This window comes from Cyprinus carpio, chromosome A23, assembly GCF_018340385.1.
Source record: "Cyprinus carpio isolate SPL01 chromosome A23, ASM1834038v1, whole genome shotgun sequence".
Classification (NCBI taxonomy): domain Eukaryota; kingdom Metazoa; phylum Chordata; class Actinopteri; order Cypriniformes; family Cyprinidae; genus Cyprinus; species Cyprinus carpio.
Genome location: NC_056594.1, coordinates 14,339,653 through 14,358,916, shown reverse-complemented (window position 1 = coordinate 14,358,916; position 19,264 = coordinate 14,339,653). Strand labels below are relative to the sequence as shown.

Below are 19,264 nucleotides of genomic sequence, written 5' to 3'. Positions count from 1 at the left end.
GCATAAATCATAACCTGTCTAGTTGCACACAAGTGCTTTGAAATGCAGCATCTGCTTTGAGTCCCTGCTTTACAATTAGTTAGGCAACATCAATAGATTGACTAAATATCATCTTTCTTCATAATGAAGTGTTTGGGGTATACTGTATCCTGTGAAAGGAGAGTGTTGCCTTATTTATTTATTTTCATTTATTTTAACTTACCTGGATTTAGTGGGCAGCTGGAATTCGTCATTCAGACAGCTAAACGCAACAATCCAATTGGGTTATAGCAGATAACCTACTTAGAGTGAATTATGGTTGCGGGGCATTGACCTTGTTGTTTACTCTTTCATCACTCCATTCCTGTTATCTGTTTGTTCATTTGTTTTGCAAACTAGAGCCGTCTGTTCTGTTGTGGGGAAAGAGGAACAGATCTTAGAAGACAAGGAGTAAAACTGCCTCTGATGTGCCTGCTTGTCCTCAGCGGGTGAAGTGAACTCAATGAAGGGAAGTCAATAGACGTAACGTACAGTAGACCAAGGCGTCCCGAGAGGACTTTTCTCACAAATGCCTCACTCAATGTGTATCATTCCAGTGGTGACTCAGAAGAATGTCATTTGTAAGTTTGTTATATTTCAAACTTATTAAATTCAAGCTCTATCTATCTATCTATCTTTCTATCTATCTATCTATCTATCTATCTATCTATCTATCTATCTATCTATCTATCTATCTATCTATCTACTGCTTTTACTCTCCTTCACACTTTATTTATTACATAGTTGGACACATTCTGTACAGTATATTACAGTGCATTATTAAAGTACAGTATGTCTTTAGAGTATTTTAATAACAGTTGAGAAAAAATAATACAGATTAATTTCAGTTCAGTTAAATTCAATACCAGGAAAGGTCAAGGAATTTTAAAATTTTGATGAAAATATAAATAATAATAATAAAAGACAAATCATGCCATTTTTTATTTCCGGGTGTGTTATTTCTTAATATATACTCAGCTCTAAAAAAATATGAATCAGCTAGAAATATGAAGCATACACTACAACAAACTACTCGAAATTCATTGAACTAAAGGTGTGGGAACCTATATTGCATATAAAAAATGCCCATCCTTTCTTAGTACATTGTGCAAATTGACATTCTAAATTTGTTTCCGGAATGAATTTGTCATAGATCCATCACAGTAGGTTTGGTCTTATGATTGTCTGCATGCTCAATTAGATTAAAGAAGCATTGAACCAGCGTTCTTCTCCATCATAATGTGCACCCCCTTCAACCTGCGACATTAGGAATTATTTTTGCATCGAGAAAAGAAGGAAAAAGAGAGAGAAAAAAACACTTAAGTTTCTCATTTCCCAAAGGCAGCTATTTGATCAGTAGTCATAAATTAAAGGTACGGGGGTGCAAATTATAGCATGAGGATTAGATAAAAGCACCTCTCTGTCAAAAGGTGGCATCTTCAAAGCACCCCTGGTTAAGCAGCACACAACAGCATGCCGCTGATGCCTGGCATGGCCTGCTGCCGGATGACATCTCTCTGTGCATTACCGGGGCTGTGCTAACCGTGGGGGCCAAACAGCTGCTGATGGAGGTGTGCAAACACAAATAAATCTACATCTGTGAGCAGAGAGCTGCTGCTCTTGTCAGGGACTCTGCCACCAGCTCATCACTAATGCATTGCATGAGTAGGCCGCATATGGCCTGAGATACAGGGTGGAGGAGGGGAACAGAGGGGTCTGAGTAAGGAGACTTCACCCAAAAATTCAAAATTCTGTCATTATTTACTCACCCTCATGTCACAAAAGAATCTTGGTAACCAAACTGTTTGGGTCCCATTGACTTCCGTTGTAATTTTGTCTATACAGTGAAAGTCAAAGGGAACTGAAATGGTTTGGTTACCAATGTTCCTCAAATTATCTTCTTTTATATTCTGCAAAATAAAGTCAATACAGGTTTGGAATGACATGAAGGTATGCATCATGTTTTCGCCATGGGATGAAAAAAAAAAAAATTAAATTTAATTGTGACTTTTTCATCCCATTTTTTGCAATTCTGAAAAAAAAACTTTGGGCTTTTTTTTAATTCTGAGTTTATTCTGACTTTTTTATCACAGAATTACAGGTTTGTCTCGCAATTCAGAAAAAAAGACAGAATTCTGAGCTAAAAAGATATAATAAAAAAAGTCAGAATAGTTAGGGGGAAAAAGTTGTTATCACCTTTTTTATTTTTTAATTTATCCTGTGGCAGAAACAAACTTCAGTATGAAAGTGACACAATGAATGATGACAGAATTGTCATTTTTGGGTGAATTATGCCTTTAATAGTGATTATAGACTGTAATGGACCAATAAGTATGTATGTATGTATGTATGTATGTATGGTGTGTCTGTTCCACGGAAAACAAATTATAGCATACAGATTTTTATTTTGGGGTGAATTATTCTATTATAGTCATAGAGCATATGCTAAATATGATTAAATAATTCTATCCTGATACTTTTTACTTAGCGTGTTAAGCTAATGCATTTTAAGCACTTCATAATTAGCATGTTAAACTATTGCATTTTCAGCACATTTAAGAACATCTGTTGTGTGCACATCAGAGAGTGGGCCTGTAGAAGCACCTGCATTTTATAAGATTAAAGAAACACATTCTTTACAGCTAAGAAAATGTTGAAGTTATCACTCACTTTTTTTTTGTTTTGTGCACATCAGAGAGTGGGCCTGTAGAACGTCATATTCATTTCAAACAGCTAAGAAAATGTTGAAGTTATCACTCACTTTTCAGCTTTTCCAGCTCAGAATGTTGAAACTCTCTAACCAAATGTTTTGCACCTGTTCTGTTAAGATTGGTTTTGATTGGTGGTTAAACATGATAGGTTGTTTTTCACTAAATCTCCTAATGAAGTAAAGCAATTTCTCAGAAATGTCTTTAACAAAATAAAAGTAATTTGGCAGGAATATAATGTACTGTGAAGTTAATTAACATTATACCAGAATTCTATGATTACATTAGTGATTTCCACAGAGTAAAGCTTTCTGCCATGTAATCAAATGGAGGTACAGGAATCATATGTGTAATTAGAACACAGCCATCAAAGCCTCACATATTGCTCACATGTCTCACTGTAATTCTTAGTTTCTAAGGAAATTGGCTGGGGTCCATGTGCTGCACAATACCCACATTGACTCGACATTGTCATGTGTTCTGACTATTTATTTTCTTTTGTATTCAGTGTGTGTTTGCGTGTTATGAGCCGTATTTGATTGATAATCCTCTTGTTCTTTCCTTTTGTTTTCAGCCGGGCTTGTATATTATTTATATTATGTTGCCTTAGACTGACAGCTATTTTGGGGAATTAGTCTTTAGTTCTTAGAGGGATTTAAAGAACATGATCCATAAATAAACAATGTCAACCTCGCACTGTAAATTAGTAATCATTCATTTTAAATTTCAGATTTTATTTGCACACACCAAAATCTGTTGTGTATGATTTCAGTGCATTTGAATAAGTGTAAGAGACTGAGTAAAGTAATAAAGAGTATCGTGGGTCCAAAATCCACATTGAAAACATTGGATTTAGGATTAAATTTAAAACTATAAATAAACTGAATAAGACATACTGGACACTAAGACATTCTGAAATACAAGTACATTTTTGGTTCAAATTATTATTATTATTCTAATAATGTTTTGACTCTTTAGTGTATAATTTTGAAAAGGTCTTCTTCTTTTTCTTCTTCTTCTTTAGTTTAATAAGAAAAAAGTTTTCTACTGTTCAAAAGTTTGGTGTCAGTAAGGATATTTAATGTTTTTGAAAGTCTCTCTAAGGCTGCATTTATTGTACAATATATACAGCAAAAACTGTAATTTCTGAAATATTATTAAATCAATTATTACAATAATAATAGGAAAAATAATATATTTTAAATTGTAATACATTACTGTGATGGCAAAGCTGAATTTTTAGCAGCCATTACTCCATGTCACTGCTCAAGAAACATTTCTTATAATTAAAGTTTAAAATAGTTGTTTATATATACAGGTCCTTCTAAAAAAATTAGCATATTGTGATAAAAGTTCATTATTTTCCATAATGTAATGATAAAATTAGCAGCATATATTTTATATTCATTGCACACCAACTGAAATATTTCAGGTCTTTTATGGTTGTTAATTGATGATTTTGGCATACAGCTCATTTCTATCTCAAAAAATTAGCATATATGAAAAGTCTCTAAACGAGCTATTAACCTAATCATCTGAATCAACTAATTAACTCTAAATTTGCAAAGATTCCTGAGGCTTTTTAAAAACTCCCAGCCTGGTATTACTCAAAACCGCAATCATGTAAGACTGCCTTTGCTGTCCAGAAGGCCATCATGACACCCTCAATTTAAGGACACAGAAAGAAATTTGTAATAGGCTGTTCCCAGAGTGCTGTATCAAGGCACCTCAGTGGGAAGTCTGTGGGAAGGAAAAAGTGTGGCAAAAAACACTGCACAACGAGAAGAGGTGACCGGACCCTGAGGAAGATTGTTGGAGAAGGACCGATTCCAGACCTTGGGGGACCTGCGGAAGCAGTGGACTGAGTCTGGAGTAGAAACATCCAGAGCCACCGTGCACAGGCGTGTGCTTTTGAACCAGACGAAGGCAGCAGCGCGTGACCACCGTGCGCCCCTGACCTGGGCTCAGAGAAACTGTTGCTCAGTGGTCCAAAGTACTTTTTTCGGATGAAAGCAAATTTTGCAAGTCATTCGGAAATCAAGGTGCCAGAGTCTGGAGGAAGACTGGGGAGAAGGAAATGCCAAAATGCCTGAAGTCCAGTGTCAAGTACCCACAGTCAGTGATGGTCTGGGGTGCCATGTCAGCTGCTGGTGTTGGTCCACTGTGTTTTATCAAGGGCAGGGTCAATGCAGCTATCAGGAGATTTTGGAGCACTTCATGCTTCCATCTGCTGAAAAGCTTTATGGAGATGAAGATTTAGTTTTTCAGCACGGCTGGCACCTGCTCACAGTGCCAAAACCATGGTAATGGTTTACTGAAATGGTATTACTGTGCTTGCCAACTCTCCTGACCTGAACCCCATAGAGAATCTGTGGGATACGCAAGACCCAACACTCTGGATGAGCTTAAGGCCGCTATCGAAGCATCCTGGGCCTCCATAACACCAGTTGATTGCCTCCATGCCACGCCGCATTGAACAGTCATTTCCGCAAAAGGATTCCCGACCAAGTATTGAGTGCCATAACTGAACTTAATTGAAGGTTGACTTTTTTTGTATAAAAAACACTTTTCTTTTATTGGTCGGATTAAAATATGCAATTTTTTGAGATAGGAAATTTTGGGTTTTCATTGTATGACAAAATCATCAGTATTAAAAAAATAAAAGACCTGAAATATTTCAGTTGGTGTGCAATGAATCTAAAATATATGAAAGTTTAATTTTTATCATTACATTATGGAAAATAATGAACTTTTATCACAATATGCTACTTTTTTGAGAAGGACCTGTATATATATTCTTTTTTTCAAGCTTTTTTTAATAAATAGAAAGTTCAAAAGAACAGCATTTATTTGAAATAGAAATCTTTTGTAACATTGTAAATGCCTTTTGATCAATTTAATGCTTCTTAATTAGTATTAATTTCTTTTAAAAAAAAAAATCTTACTGACCCCAGACTTTTGAACAGTTGTCTTCCAATGAAACTGAGTGCTTGAGGTTGAATGTCTGGTCTTCAAACAGGATGTCTTTTCAATATGTGAGAGTTCAAAGTTCTGAGGTATTCTTCAAAGCTTGAACACTGAGCAAATTTCTTTCAGATGGCAACTTTCAGAATTTGTCACATGACTTTGTGTGGGTCAAAGACCTGAATTGCTCTGGTTTACCATCCATTGTTGCTGTGGGATTAAGCAGTCAGGGTGTATTTAAATGACAGACGAGGCAGATCAGTGCTGAGGAAGGGAGTTTTTCCTTGCTGTAAAGTCTTCACTCGCGTTTTTATATACAGTTCAAGTACCCCCTCCATTTCACGCTTTCCTTTCGTCTTTCGTCTGAGGGAGTGCAGGCGCATGTCGAGCGATTGTTGAATTGAAATATTGATGTAGAATATCAAAGCATGGGGTATAGCTCCTGTGTTTCCTGAACTAACCAAAAGCTGCTTTGATCACAGGCTCCTGTGATCTGACTTCTGAAGTTGTTAAGAGTACTGAAAAACAAAATGCAAACAAACTTCAAGTGCCCCTAGAAATTATAAAAGTTTTTTTCTGACAAGTAGATTTTGGAGCTTTTGCATTTTCACAAATGATGGAGTTCAATCTCATTAATGCAAATGGACAGTTGTTAAAACACTTCATACACTTGCATACATTTTTTTTTTTTTTTTGGCAATTTCTTTCATAGTTTCAAAATGGCTTGTGTGAACATTTCACAGTAAAATAACTAATTCTTAACTCTTAATTCAATAATTTTTTTTAAAGAATTTTTATTGTTTCTTTTGAGATGTACCTATACCTTTAAAAGTGAGAATCGTGAGATAACTCCCAGCTGTGAGACATAACCGTGAGATAAAAAGTTGCAATAACCTTTTTTGTTTTTATTCCATGTCAGAAACACACACACACACACAAAAGCTGATTTGAGAGATGTAACTCAGAAATGTAGAGGGAAAAAATTCAGAATTGTGAGATGTATACAGAATTGCTACAATAAAAAGTTAGAATTCTGAGTTTATTTCATGCAATTCTGTGTTTAAATCTTGCAATTGTGACTTATTTTCTCAGAACGGCAAGAAACAAAGTTTGAATTGTGAGATATAAACTTTTAATTGTGAGGTGAAAAAAAGAGAATTATGATATACAAATTTGCAATTACTTTATTTGTTTTTATTTTGTGGCACAAACAGGTTTTCATATATTTAAGTTCTTTTAATATATGATATTTGAAGCCCCTTCAAAAGGTGCTATTAGGTTCTCCATAAGGTTCTGCCATGCAAGAACCTCCAATGCCTCAAGAATCATATGAACCTTAAATGAGAGTTTATGGCAATTAAATCAAATATATTTGCAAATTCATCAGTAAGCTAGGCCTAAAGCTCAGCATCATCAGCATCCTAAACTATTCAACATTCCTCGTCGTGGTAATTATGACCAGTGCCGTTCCTGATTGTATTGATTAGTGTTTTAGATGGAAAGATGCAGGGGGCAGCAGGTTTTTACATGCACTCTGTCTCATCCATTATGCCACATTTGTCAAGTTGGGGGGTTTTGAGTCATCTAGTCCATGTGGGGCTGTAAACTGGCTTTTGGAGATGGCCAGCAGTACAAAAGCTTGTGGCTGGCTGTTTGGAGTGCAGATGGTCAAGACAGCTGGGACAATTTAGTGATCTGAGACTCTTAAACTGCCCTCCAGACATGCTAAAAAACAGCTTGACAACATGCCTGTCATTGTTTTGTTTATTTTATGAGGACATTGATCTTTGAATGAATGGATTTTGCATTTGTGAAATCTTGCTCTCTGGATCAATAACAAATTTTAGAACAATATTTGTCTGGGATTACATAATAATAATGAAAAAAAAAACAATATTATATATTATATTCTTTATATATAATATCATTTTAATAATATCATTTTGACATATAATGTTACTATAATACTATTGGCAATCTATTATCTATTTTCTTTTGGATTTTGCATTTTTGATGGAGAAAAGTAAGACTCTTGCTGTCTGGATCAATAATACATTTTAGAAATTAGATTGTAGAAATAAATTAAATCTACATACTATTACTATCCACATAATAATAGTTTAAACTGAAATTTAAAAAGGCTATGAGAAGTAGTATATTTATTACACATATCTTATATGTATTATATCTAATTTACTACCACTTAAAATATTTACAATTTTTTTTTATAATTGTATTGTATTAATTATAAAATTATGTATTTTGTATATATAACCCATATATATATATATATATATATATATATATATATATATATATATATATATATATATATATATATATATATATATATATATATAAAATTTATATAATGTTTTAAATAATGATAACGATAGAAAAATAACTAAATAATGATAATAAATTAGCAATATATATTACATTGCACTTTTTTTCAATTCTTTTCTTAGTTCAAACCATATAAATGGAAGAGCCAAACATTTTATGTCTGAAAGGATGCAGTAAACCAATCATGCTCAGGAAATAGTGTGCAGCCACCTAACAGCAGCTGAAACCTCTGTTAAAGGCAGTTCTCCTGATTGCCTGCCATCTCTACAGCTGCCTAATGAAGGCTGGGATCTGTGCTTGCTTTGGAAATGAGTTTTCCCTTGAAAACGGCATAAGCCGTATCCAGGTCTATTTAAATGAGGTAACATGGGGAAGGTAAGCACAACCACTGGAGCATTGTTTGCACAGTTCAAAGTGAGGAGAGCATACTTTGCACTTCAAAGACACTCATCTGGGAGGCAGTGAGAGGAGTGGGGGTGGCTGGGGGAAGGAGGGGGGATTTAGGGGACAGGAAATAAGAATCTGGGTAATTAACAACTTCTGCTCTGTAATAAAGCACGCAATAGGAGACAGAGACAGCCTCCCCTGTAAAGCGACCAAATATTTGATGTGTTATTTTGTCCTCTACTTGTTCCCCCTTTTTTGACTATTATTTTGTTTTATTAGTATTACACACCTTAATTGCCCCCCCCCCCCCCCCCATTCAGTGCAGGGATGTGCTGTTTATAATGTTGCGTTTAAAATTCAGTCTCTCTTACATGATTTTTACACAGAGCAACAGTTTTTCAGGTTAATTTTGAACAAAAAGATGGTTTGTTCATACATGTTTTATTAAAAATATTATAGATGAATTTGTTTTTATCTGAATGAACTCTAAGAAGTCAGCAGTCAGTCAAATTCAAGATAAACAGACAAACAGAAAACAGGACAAATTTGTCTTTTAATAACCCGGGGAATAAAATACCCCAACAAAGTTCTCATCAAAACTGATCAACTTTTCTCACTTACTATAAAAACAAGACATGATCTACAAATCCATTTGACCAAATTCATTTCCAATTTTGAAGATCATTACAGAGACTATCTATCTATCTATCTATCTATCTATCTATCTATCTATCTATCTATCTATCTATCTATCTATCTATCATTTCTTATTAAACAACATTATTTTTCTTTTCTTTCAGTGTGTGAATGAAAGCACTAATTCAGTACAATGGGCTGAGTAACATTATTCAAAATCAAATTTCAAAAAGTCACATTAGAAAAATGTAATGTTAAAGCAACTCAATCTTATTTGATCGACCTGAAGACGACACAGCCTATAAAAGTTTAGCACGTTTCCTACGTGTCATCTCATTTCTCCATCACTTCGGTATATTTTAGCAGACTAAAGCAATGCATCTGCTGGGACAAAGGTCGATTGTTATGCGACTAGAGGTGAGAGGCAACTCAAAGCAGTGAGGATTTTCCATGCATTAAGATGTTAAATGGCTTTCTGACTTCAATGTAAATTCTCTGAGAGAAAGACTCAAAGTGTTAGATGAACTTTGGATGCTCTGTATTTAATCTCTTTAAATGTGATGACGCCCTTAACTTGAACCCAGAGTGTGAAAATGTCACGCAGGGCTCTTTATTTATAATATCACTTCAGAGTGCGAACTACTGAGTGCGCAGAGAGATTTATTTAATTTCTTTAGTTGCAAACTTTTACAAGTTCCTGATTACCTGGTATAGCTTCTTCATTTGCTTTTATTAATGGGACAAGAATAATACCTAATTCGATCGTCTTCAAACATCATTTAGCGTCACAATTAATATGTCGTCTTTCTAGAATGATCAGCTAATAACAGTTGAAGAGATTAAAAGACAGATTAACAGAAAACTCAAACAGCCTACAGTGGAACTAATATACATAAGATACTTTAAACCCCTAAAACTTGAACTAACAATAGGATACTTTAAACCCCTAAAACTTGAACTAACAAAAAATACTTCATTAGCTTATATTAATGTAATTGAACAGAAATGTAAAATTTGTATAATATGCATATTTTCATTTTAAATGCAACGGCAAGCCAAAATATTTATTTATTTTATTTTATTTTATTTTATTTTTAAAAAAAATTGCACGGGAAAAAGTTATCATTTACGATGGTTCATACGCACTTTTAACCACTTTTAATTCAAATACTGATGGAAAAAAAAAACAAGTTGAAACTTAAAATCGAGTGGAAATCTTTTGTTGATATTTTTAAAGTTATTATAAGTCTTGAGTGTAAAAAGCGAGTGTGCTTATTTCGCTTCTAATTTGTGACAAGAACCAGTCGTTAAACTTTTAAATATCAGATAGCCTACATGTAAACAAACTTTCTCATATTGGATTCTTCTCACCAACAAACTGTAAAACAAAGGGGCTCTCACATGTTAACATTTGGCAAGATTAAATTAGAATGAAATGAAGGTTATAATACACACCCCTCTTGCTAATCTTCCAAAGATTGCCCTCCCCAATATTCCCCCACCGCATCTCTCCTCCTGATACATACTTAAGAGACCCCGCCGAGAGGATCTTTTCCCTATAAAGAGAAGATGCGATCCGACCGCCTTTGAAATGATCCTCGGGACTTATTGCGACAGGCCCTTCAGTCGCACTTCAAAAGGAAGAGTCCTGGTTTGAAAGCCGCTGCTTTTGAAAAAGGGACCCAGAAAACCAGGAGCAAGAGCGCGAAGTGGCCAAAGACTTACAACCGATAAAGGACAGGAGTAGGAGGAGAGAATCTAAGGATTATTGATGATCACTATATCTAAACTCATGCACCGGTAACCTGGTTATCTAACGGGGTCAGTCCGAGCAGGATCTTTGCGCGCCTCCTCGCCCGCACTCTCTGACTTTGGCACAGTTACGCACTGCGCGCCGCGCTTTACGCAGGTGTGGATATCTTGAAGCTCCCGTGCACACATGGCTGCGTTAACCTTATCCAGAGCGGACAATTTCCTGCACAATTTCTTACAGGTACTGCAATTTTGTTTATTAACATATATATATATATATATATATATATATATATATATATATATATATATATATTAAATCATGTTCCAATTTCATAGTGATACTTTGGCTCAATTAAATCAACTAAGATTTTTTTTTTTTTTTTTTTTTTTTTTTTTGCTGCATAACTTTTATTTGTAGTTCAATTCTTTCTTTCTTTCTTTCTTTCTTTCTTTCTTTCTTTCTTTCTTTCTTTCTTTCTTTCTTTCTTTCACCCATCTATCTATATCATTTAAAATGTCACAATTTTAAAAACTATACTGAGTTTAATTACAATTTTATTTTTACTTTTATTTATTACTATTCTGGAAATATTTATTAATGTATTGATTAAAAACCCAAAATAATAATAAAAACTAAAAATAAGGTTGTAATTTAACTTTTTTTTTTTTACACATTTATATTTTATAGCAAATAAAATTCAATCTAATTGTAAATCAATTCTGTATATATGATTATGACAGTATGAAGTTTCATTTAGTTTAACAATTATTTGTTTTTTCCTCTCTAGGATCGTACTCCCAGCTCCTCTCCAGAAAGTGGTCCTAACACACTTTCCTTTTTGGCCACCACATGCAGTCAGGCTTGGCAGGAGGGGTCTCAGCTCCCTTACGAGGGGCCGGTGGGCTCTGCTTCCAGCATGTTTCAGCTCTGGAGCAACGACGTGGCCCCAAACTCCAGCTTGAGTGCTCACCAGATGGCCTTCACCATGCCCAAAATGCAGTTCCCTGGCCACATGCAGCCCACCCTGGGCTCGCACTCCCATCATCACCATCATCACCACCATCACCACCACGAGCTCCCCCTCACCCCTCCAGCTGAGCCTCCGTCCGCTTACTCGTTCGATCTGTCTCCAGTAAAGATGCTCTCCTCTCAGGCGCAGGGGAATGCAGCATACTACACACAGCACAATGCTGTGGGTCAGAACTTTCCTAGCTTCCTTCAAAATGCTTCAGGAAGACCTCATCTGCCAGGTGGTCATGTTGAGGATGCCCAGCAGTGGTGGAGTCTCCCTCAGAGTAACAGCGCATCCTCCGGGCATCCATTCTCTCTGGGACGCCAGCTGGTTTTGGGCCACCAGCCTCAAATTGCTGCTCTTCTTCAAGGAACCTCAAAAGGTCTGTTGAGCTCAACTCGTCGCTGTCGCAGGTGCAAATGCCCCAACTGTCAGTCCGCGGGAAACGGAGGTGCTGCTCTGGAGTTGGGGAAGAAAAGACTACACATTTGTCACATTCCAGATTGCGGCAAGGTCTACAAAAAAACCTCTCACCTGAAAGCGCATCTGCGCTGGCATGCCGGCGAGCGGCCCTTCATCTGCAACTGGCTCTTCTGTGGAAAGAGCTTCACGCGTTCAGATGAGCTACAGAGGCATCTTCGCACACACACCGGGGAAAAGCGTTTCGGCTGTCAGCAGTGTGGGAAAAGGTTTATGCGGAGCGATCACCTCTCCAAGCATGTGAAGACCCACCAGAGCAGGAAGAGCCGGTCCAGTCAGCCCTCTCACAGTGGGACTGATGCACTGCTAAGCAACATTAAGAGAGAGTAAAGGATGCTGAATGCAAAAATATCATACCAGGAATGAAACCAGAGACCTTTTGAGGCCATTTGCTTCATCTTAAAAAATTTATATAAAAGGTGAAATGGTTAAACATATATTCCAAAAAAGCAATAGAAGCATGGGGCTGTTTCTTTTGAAAACACTGGAGTGAATGCACACCATGATGCACTGATATTGGTCTTTGAGACTTTAAAGAGACTTTAGGTCACAGCGGAAGTGAAAGACCTGATATAAATGACATTTTTTATGCCTCTGGATGCAAAGACTTCTTATGACCAAACTTTGCCCTTGCACATTTATTTAAAGAATATTCAATTTCACTCAAAAGAAAATTCTCTGAACAGCACAATCAAAAGAATTTGTTACTTGGTGAAAATGTCATTTGTTTACTTTTTTTCTATTTTTTTAGGGAAAATTAATGCCTTATATTGAAATCATGAGTTCGGCGGGTTGCAAAGTTTGCCAACATTATTCCCTGACAGATCATCTTAGGTCTTGTTATACTATCTATCTATACTGCTATAAATCTATTTCACTCCAAATCTAAATTCCTATAGTTTCAAGACATGAACTAAATGTATAATATGTTTATATAGTGCACAGTTCTATAAAGACCAGCATGTGAAATATCAATAAACATGAATAACTGTGCAAATCAAAATCTTGTGCTTCGTTTTGTTCAATCCTTCACAACGTTTAATACCTTGTCAACCACACTTATTGCATTTTAACAGATGTGTGAAGTTCAGCAAATGGCTAATGTTAAATCTAACACGGCATGCCGGACCTCAGCGTTTTGCATTTATTTGAATGCTAATGTACTGTTTCCAAGGTGTCGAGGAAGCACTTAAAAACAAAGACAAATGACTGGAGAGTCTTCAGACATTTTACAGTTGTCACTAAATAGTGAGGCCATTCATGGGAACAGTGGTCTGACCTCCTCCCATCAAGTTCACAGTCATGTTGTCTCCTAATGGCCAGTGTAAATAACAGACAACAGTTACTGAGGATAGTGTTCTACTGGAGCTTACTGTGAATGGACCCCCGGCTGTTTATATCCCACTGGCCGTGACAGACCTCGCTTTGATTTGGCACCTTTGTGATAGTGAATGCTCAAAAACCCTCTTCCCCCATCTGTGTGCATGTGTAAATGAACCCTTTACTGCTCAAGAATGCCTAGAATGTGACTTAGACAAATTAACCAGATGTCTGCATGTGTTAACTAGATTCCCTATAGCCGGATCACTGAAAGCTCACTGATTTGGAGGATATTTTTTTGTTGTCTTTTGTTTAGATGAAGAAAAAAAAAAAGTTGAGCTGCACCAAAACATTAATGACTGTAAAGGTTTTCATCCATGCAGGTCAACATAAAGTTTCGGATGGAGTTTAATCACAAACAATTCAACACACAAGTCAAGTTTCGACCAATTGCTTCTGATTACACTCCACCAGAACCTGCTTACTGGGGCAAGTTGTCACAATAACTAAAACGTTTTCAGTTAAAAAGTCCTAATAGACAAATATTTATTTTTTCAGAGCAGAGATTTTGTATGTTAGTTTCATTTTTGTAATATTTCTTTGATTAACTAATTACCACAATAAAACCACGTAGGGATACAAAAAAAAAAACAGTAAATTATGTAATGAAGAATATAATTTTAGATTTATTTTGATTGAAAGGTTTAACTGTGTTTTCAGGGCAAGAATAGTTTTCAGAATATCAGGGCAAGTTGTCAGATGTTTTACATGTTATGATTTTATACAATTTATCATTACATTTGAATTGATAGTTGTTTTTTTTTACTGGACAAATAAAAAGCTGTCTAATGGCAGGTTTCATTGTTGTTTCATCAGCTATCTTGGGTCTTTTTATAGGTTTGTTTGTTTTTACTTTGTTTATTAATAGTATATTATTTTATAGTATAATGGTATGTTTTGTTGTTTTTTCATCAGCTATCTTGTCGTACGTATTTTACGATGGCTAATTCGTGTTTACGACCCTCACTCGTACGATTTAGTACGATTTGGCTAGAGACCCCACTGACGGGTAGGACGGGGTTTGGTGTAGGTCATTCGTACAAATTATAAATGTAATCGTAAAAATACGTACTCTGCAAAAAAATATTTTACGAGTGTGTGACGAATTCGTACTAGCCCCAATATGTACCCCGTATATCGGGCTGTGTGACAACTAGCCCCAGTCTCCCCTATACCAACGTCCATGAATACAGCAGAAAAGGAAACATTGTGGTTCCAAAACACTCTTGTGTTCCAAAAGGAACCAGTTTAATTTGATATAATACAATTATAGGGTTTGTCACATAGACATAAATCATGTCCAATTCTTTCTCTACATCATTTCCTTCATCATTTAGAGGTGTTCTTCAGAACAGCATGCAACGATGTAAGATTCAAATCCACGTTTGTGGAAAGGCAGTACAGGAAAGCTTTCGGTTTATACAGGGCTAAGTCAAATTATTCGGTTTCTGCAGATTTGAATATTACATCAAGGCAAGAGAAGATTGTTACAATCACTTTAAGGATATTTATGCGAATGCATCTGAAACATGCTGACAGTAAAGCATATGAGCTTTGGTACAGAGTTTTGCATTTAAAGTTTTAAACTGATCTGTGGAAAATACTGATTGGTTGTGTATATAGTGCTAAAGTCCTCTGGCACCCTCTGTTGGAAAGAATGTGCAATGAGCTAAACGGAGTAAAAGTGCTTTTTTTTATCATGTTTCCACATCAAATACCAAACATATGCCATCCCTTCTTTTGTGAGACATCTAACATTTTATGACAAAATGTATGTTTTAGACTTGATTAACAATGTCAGTCCTCTTTATAACTAATGATTTGGTTTGTCATTAACAAATACTTTGCTTTAAAAAGAACAATAAAACAACTAAACAAAACACAAGCAAAAAATAATAATGTCTTGAAAATTTTGGAAAATTAAATCTGATATCTTTAGCTTTTTCCCTCATTTTCATAAGAACATTTTCCCCAAACTTAAACAAGTGTTTTAGCTTGTTTTCAAGTGGTCTATAAATGAACTGAATAGCATTTTAGGCTTAATATTTTATTCATTTGTGTAAAGGGTACTGGCACCTGCTTTTGGCACATAATGATATAACATTTTACCTTTGGCCTTCATTAACTTTAAATAATAATAATTATTATTAGTAGTAGTAGTGTTGTTATTATCATCATCATCTAATAATTCAGAAACCTTCATTTGAATGACAAGACCTGCAGAGTAATCCAGGCAGTGTGCATTACACAAGGAGGGGCGGCAGAAGCTAAAAAGAGTAATTTAACCACAGATAACAACTTTTATACTGCACGTTCTTCTGGCGTAACAACTGTGGTCCATCTTTCAGTCCTTCCCTTGAGCAAGTCCTCCTGCTCAACAAGGCAGATGCTCATTGTGTGTGATCTCTTATGTCCACCTGTAGTTGTGAAGTGTGAACACGAAGCTCCGCAAACAGCGTCGCTCACTGTCCACTACAACGGAGTTGATTGATCTTCGAGGATTCAAAACCCAGTTAGCGAAGAAAAAGCCAAGTGTCCGTGTCTCCATGCACAGATCATTCTTCTAACTACGGTACATATAAATTAGCTGCATTTAGAGTCTGTTTCCCCTTAGCTCCGTCATAAGAGTTTACGCAGCCCACAAGAGCATTCAATATAGACGGGAGATAGAAAGACAGCTTTTGTAAAGAGGCACCAATAGTGCCAAAACTTTAAAATCCAGCATGAGCCCACTAAGGACCCTCATATGTTTATAATAATACAGTATGTTCTCTGCAAAATGCATCTGATGGAAAACTTTCAGCATGTTTGCAAGGATGAAGCCATCAGAATTTAGCACACATACATTCATACATACATGCACGCACGCTTGCCCAATCGCATCATCACACTCTCAAATAAAGGTTTACTCTGGTTCCTGCTCCAGTGACCTCCCAATATAGGAATGGTTGATTCTCTTTTGAAAAAAACATAACTTTAAAAGACAACAACAACAACTAAAAAGAGAAATTATGTAAAACAATTTAAAAAGTCTCTAGGTAATTCGCATCACAGGTTTTGGAAGAATACCACAAGATAACAGATGTGAATAAAGTCCAGACTGTGGCATGCTCTGGTGCAAACATCAGATTCAGGGGCATTTCCATTCACAGGTCATCTTCATCAAGCTGGGCCAAGTTACTGGAGCGCTGAAGAGTGGAGGAGGGACTGGGAACCACCATGTGTCCCTCTCTGGGTGAAGATCTATGGCCACCCTCTGCTGAGCTCTGGGACACAAAAGAGAAAAAAACACTGATGGTTCATTTTTCTAAACAGCTTATAATTAATCATGATTCTATGGAAGCCTGTCTTTTTTGTGTGTAAATTTACGCTGCAGGATAGTAAGTCGCCCTGTGGAATATAAAGTTAAAATTGGGAAATTTAAAGTTTCATTTGCAAAATATAAAGGTACACTGTGAGATATAAAGACTTATCAGAAATAAAGTTGTGAATATAAAAGATAAAACTGCAAGATGTAGTCACACTGTGAGGTATAAATCACAATTTCAGGTTTTAGGTCACAAATATGAGAAATATTGTCACATTGCGAAATATAAAGGTCACAGCTGGGAGATATGAAGTCGCATGTGTACAATATATAGTCACAAATATAAGAAATAGTCACTATTGTGAGAAAGTTGCAATTGCAAGATACAAGATCATAATGTGAAACATAAAACCACAATAATGAGAAAGAAAAATCACAAATGTGAGCTATAAATTCACATTATAAGACACAATGTCGCAATTAGAAAAAATGCAACTGGTATGTTGCAAAGTTGCAAATGAGATACATAAAGTCTCAGTTACCTTTTTCTTTTTCTTTTTTTTTTTTTTTTTAACTCTCACAGGCTTCACTAAGATTCAAATTTTTCCCCAGACATTCTTGTGAAAACTTCATTCATGAATGTATAAAGGTTTTGTGATGCGTGACAGCAAAGAAATTCTCGTCTATTCCCCAAGCAGAGAATAATGAGCTGTCACAAGCCTAGCGCAAGTCTAAAAATGGCTGAAGAGTCTTAATTACCGAGAGCAGCCCTGGATATTAAGAGTAATATGTTTGTTACACGGTTTATAACATGACTAAAATAGGCATGACTGAAAATTGTCACAACAGAGTTTCAGCAATGACGACATATTGTTTAACACTCCTGTCAGCTCAAGAATCTTTATTAGATACAAGAGAGACAGATGTGTTATTGTCTTATGCCTTCCGTTTTGGTTCTGTATTGAAACTCTGAAAGCTTTTCACACTTATTATAAACCGCAAAGATTTTAGTTATGCTAGGTGTCCCTTGGTATCACCTGTACTTGACTCATTTCTCACCTTCAGTATCAGAATAGAAATAACAATCAAAATCCTAATATAAGCACATCCTAAGAAACCCCTGTTTTTTCCTTGATATAATAAATAGAGCCTAAAGAAATTTAATCATTGTCATCATTAATTTAAATTAGATGGTAGATCATTTCAAATTTAGATATGGGAGATAAACTATTATAAAATTAATTTAGCAATGAAAAGTAGCTGGCTTTAAACGCATGGGAAATAAAGTCAAAACAGCACTTGGATCCAACACCAGTCTGATCCAACAGCCTGCAAGAACAATCAGGCTTTTGATAGGGATCTGTTACTTCCTTCTCTCAACCTGTCTCCTTCCTGTTTGTGAAGTGCTGTTGCTCACAGGCCTGAGTAAAGTAGATAAACAGCTATTTCACACACAACTATTGTTGAGCTGTCATCAAAGCTCATTCGGGACTAGATGCTGTTGTAGACAGAGAGGTATGTTTTAATAGGCTGCTTTATCAGAATAGGAAAAACCTCAGTAAAGCAGTCATGCATATGATTAAAGACGTTATGAGGTAAAATGAATAAGAAATATTCAAGATTGTGCACCATTTCAAATTAAATGAGCAAATTCTTTACTCCAGTTGTTTTGTTAGAAATATAATTTGTATTTTTTGTTATTGAATGTCTATAATTCACCAGCAGGGGGAGCAGTGTGGCTTTTTTTTCATAATCGAATTCTTTACGATCACCGAGCTAATTCTGAGCACATCAAATTCAAGTAAGCTTATTGTGCAGAGTACCTGTGAGGCTTGTGTGCTAGAGGAACAAAGCCCGTTGGAGACTGCCTGGCAGTTTAGAGGTGCCTGGGAGAAGGACGGTTCTTCAGAGAAGGCCAGCTGCACTTGAATTGGAGACACTGTCTGGGAATTCAGTCTGGAGTCCACTGGACAGCGCTGTGTAGACTGTCAACATCAGACAGAAACAGCAGTTACAAAATTACAATAATTAACAAGGCTATTTATATTCATCTACAACATAAATTAAATCCAGGGTTCAGAAATAAGGTGTGGTTAAAAAAAAAAACCAATAATAATAATAAAAAAATGATCTCAAACATGCATATTCTGTCTAGAGTAAACATACTCATGTTTGCATTTAAATATAATATTTGTGAGATGTTATTTTACTATTTTATATTTATATATATATATATATATATATATATATGATCCTGGACCACAAAATAT

General features: G+C 35.7%; 2 protein-coding genes across 4 annotated transcripts in view; one reads left to right on the top strand and one right to left on the bottom strand.

Moving 5' to 3' along the window:
* Positions 1 to 10,603: 10,603 nt before the first annotated feature.
* Positions 10,604 to 13,310, top strand: LOC122135094 (transcription factor Sp5-like). The gene is made up of 2 exons (XM_042713280.1): positions 10,604 to 11,052; positions 11,603 to 13,310. Exons 1-2 carry the CDS (start codon positions 10,999 to 11,001, stop codon positions 12,635 to 12,637), a joined length of 1,089 nt encoding a protein of 362 aa, XP_042569214.1. The 5' UTR covers positions 10,604 to 10,998; the 3' UTR covers positions 12,638 to 13,310.
* A 1,598-nt stretch (positions 13,311 to 14,908) lies between these two features.
* The window catches only part of LOC109064087 (rho guanine nucleotide exchange factor 25-like), a 70,685-nt gene continuing 66,329 nt past the window's right edge, over positions 14,909 to 19,264 (bottom strand). For 2 of the 3 annotated variants that reach the window (XM_042713278.1, XM_042713279.1), the window contains 2 exons: positions 18,818 to 18,979; positions 14,909 to 16,953 (listed from right to left, as the gene is read on the bottom strand). In XM_042713278.1, coding sequence (XP_042569212.1) covers positions 16,834 to 16,953; positions 18,818 to 18,979 — 282 coding nt within the window. In that variant the 3' untranslated portion in view covers positions 14,909 to 16,833. The remainder of the gene's footprint in view (positions 16,954 to 18,817; positions 18,980 to 19,264) is intronic. The other variant, XR_006153321.1, reaches the window with a different exon arrangement.

Coding starts and splice junctions, on each gene's coding strand:
- LOC122135094 (XM_042713280.1), top strand. CDS start 10,999: ATGGCTGCGTTAACCTTATCCAGAGCGGACAATTTCCTGCACAATTTC. Junction 11,053..11,602: donor TCCTGCACAATTTCTTACAG/GTACTGCAATTT, acceptor TTTCCTCTCTAG/GATCGTACTCCCAGCTCCTC.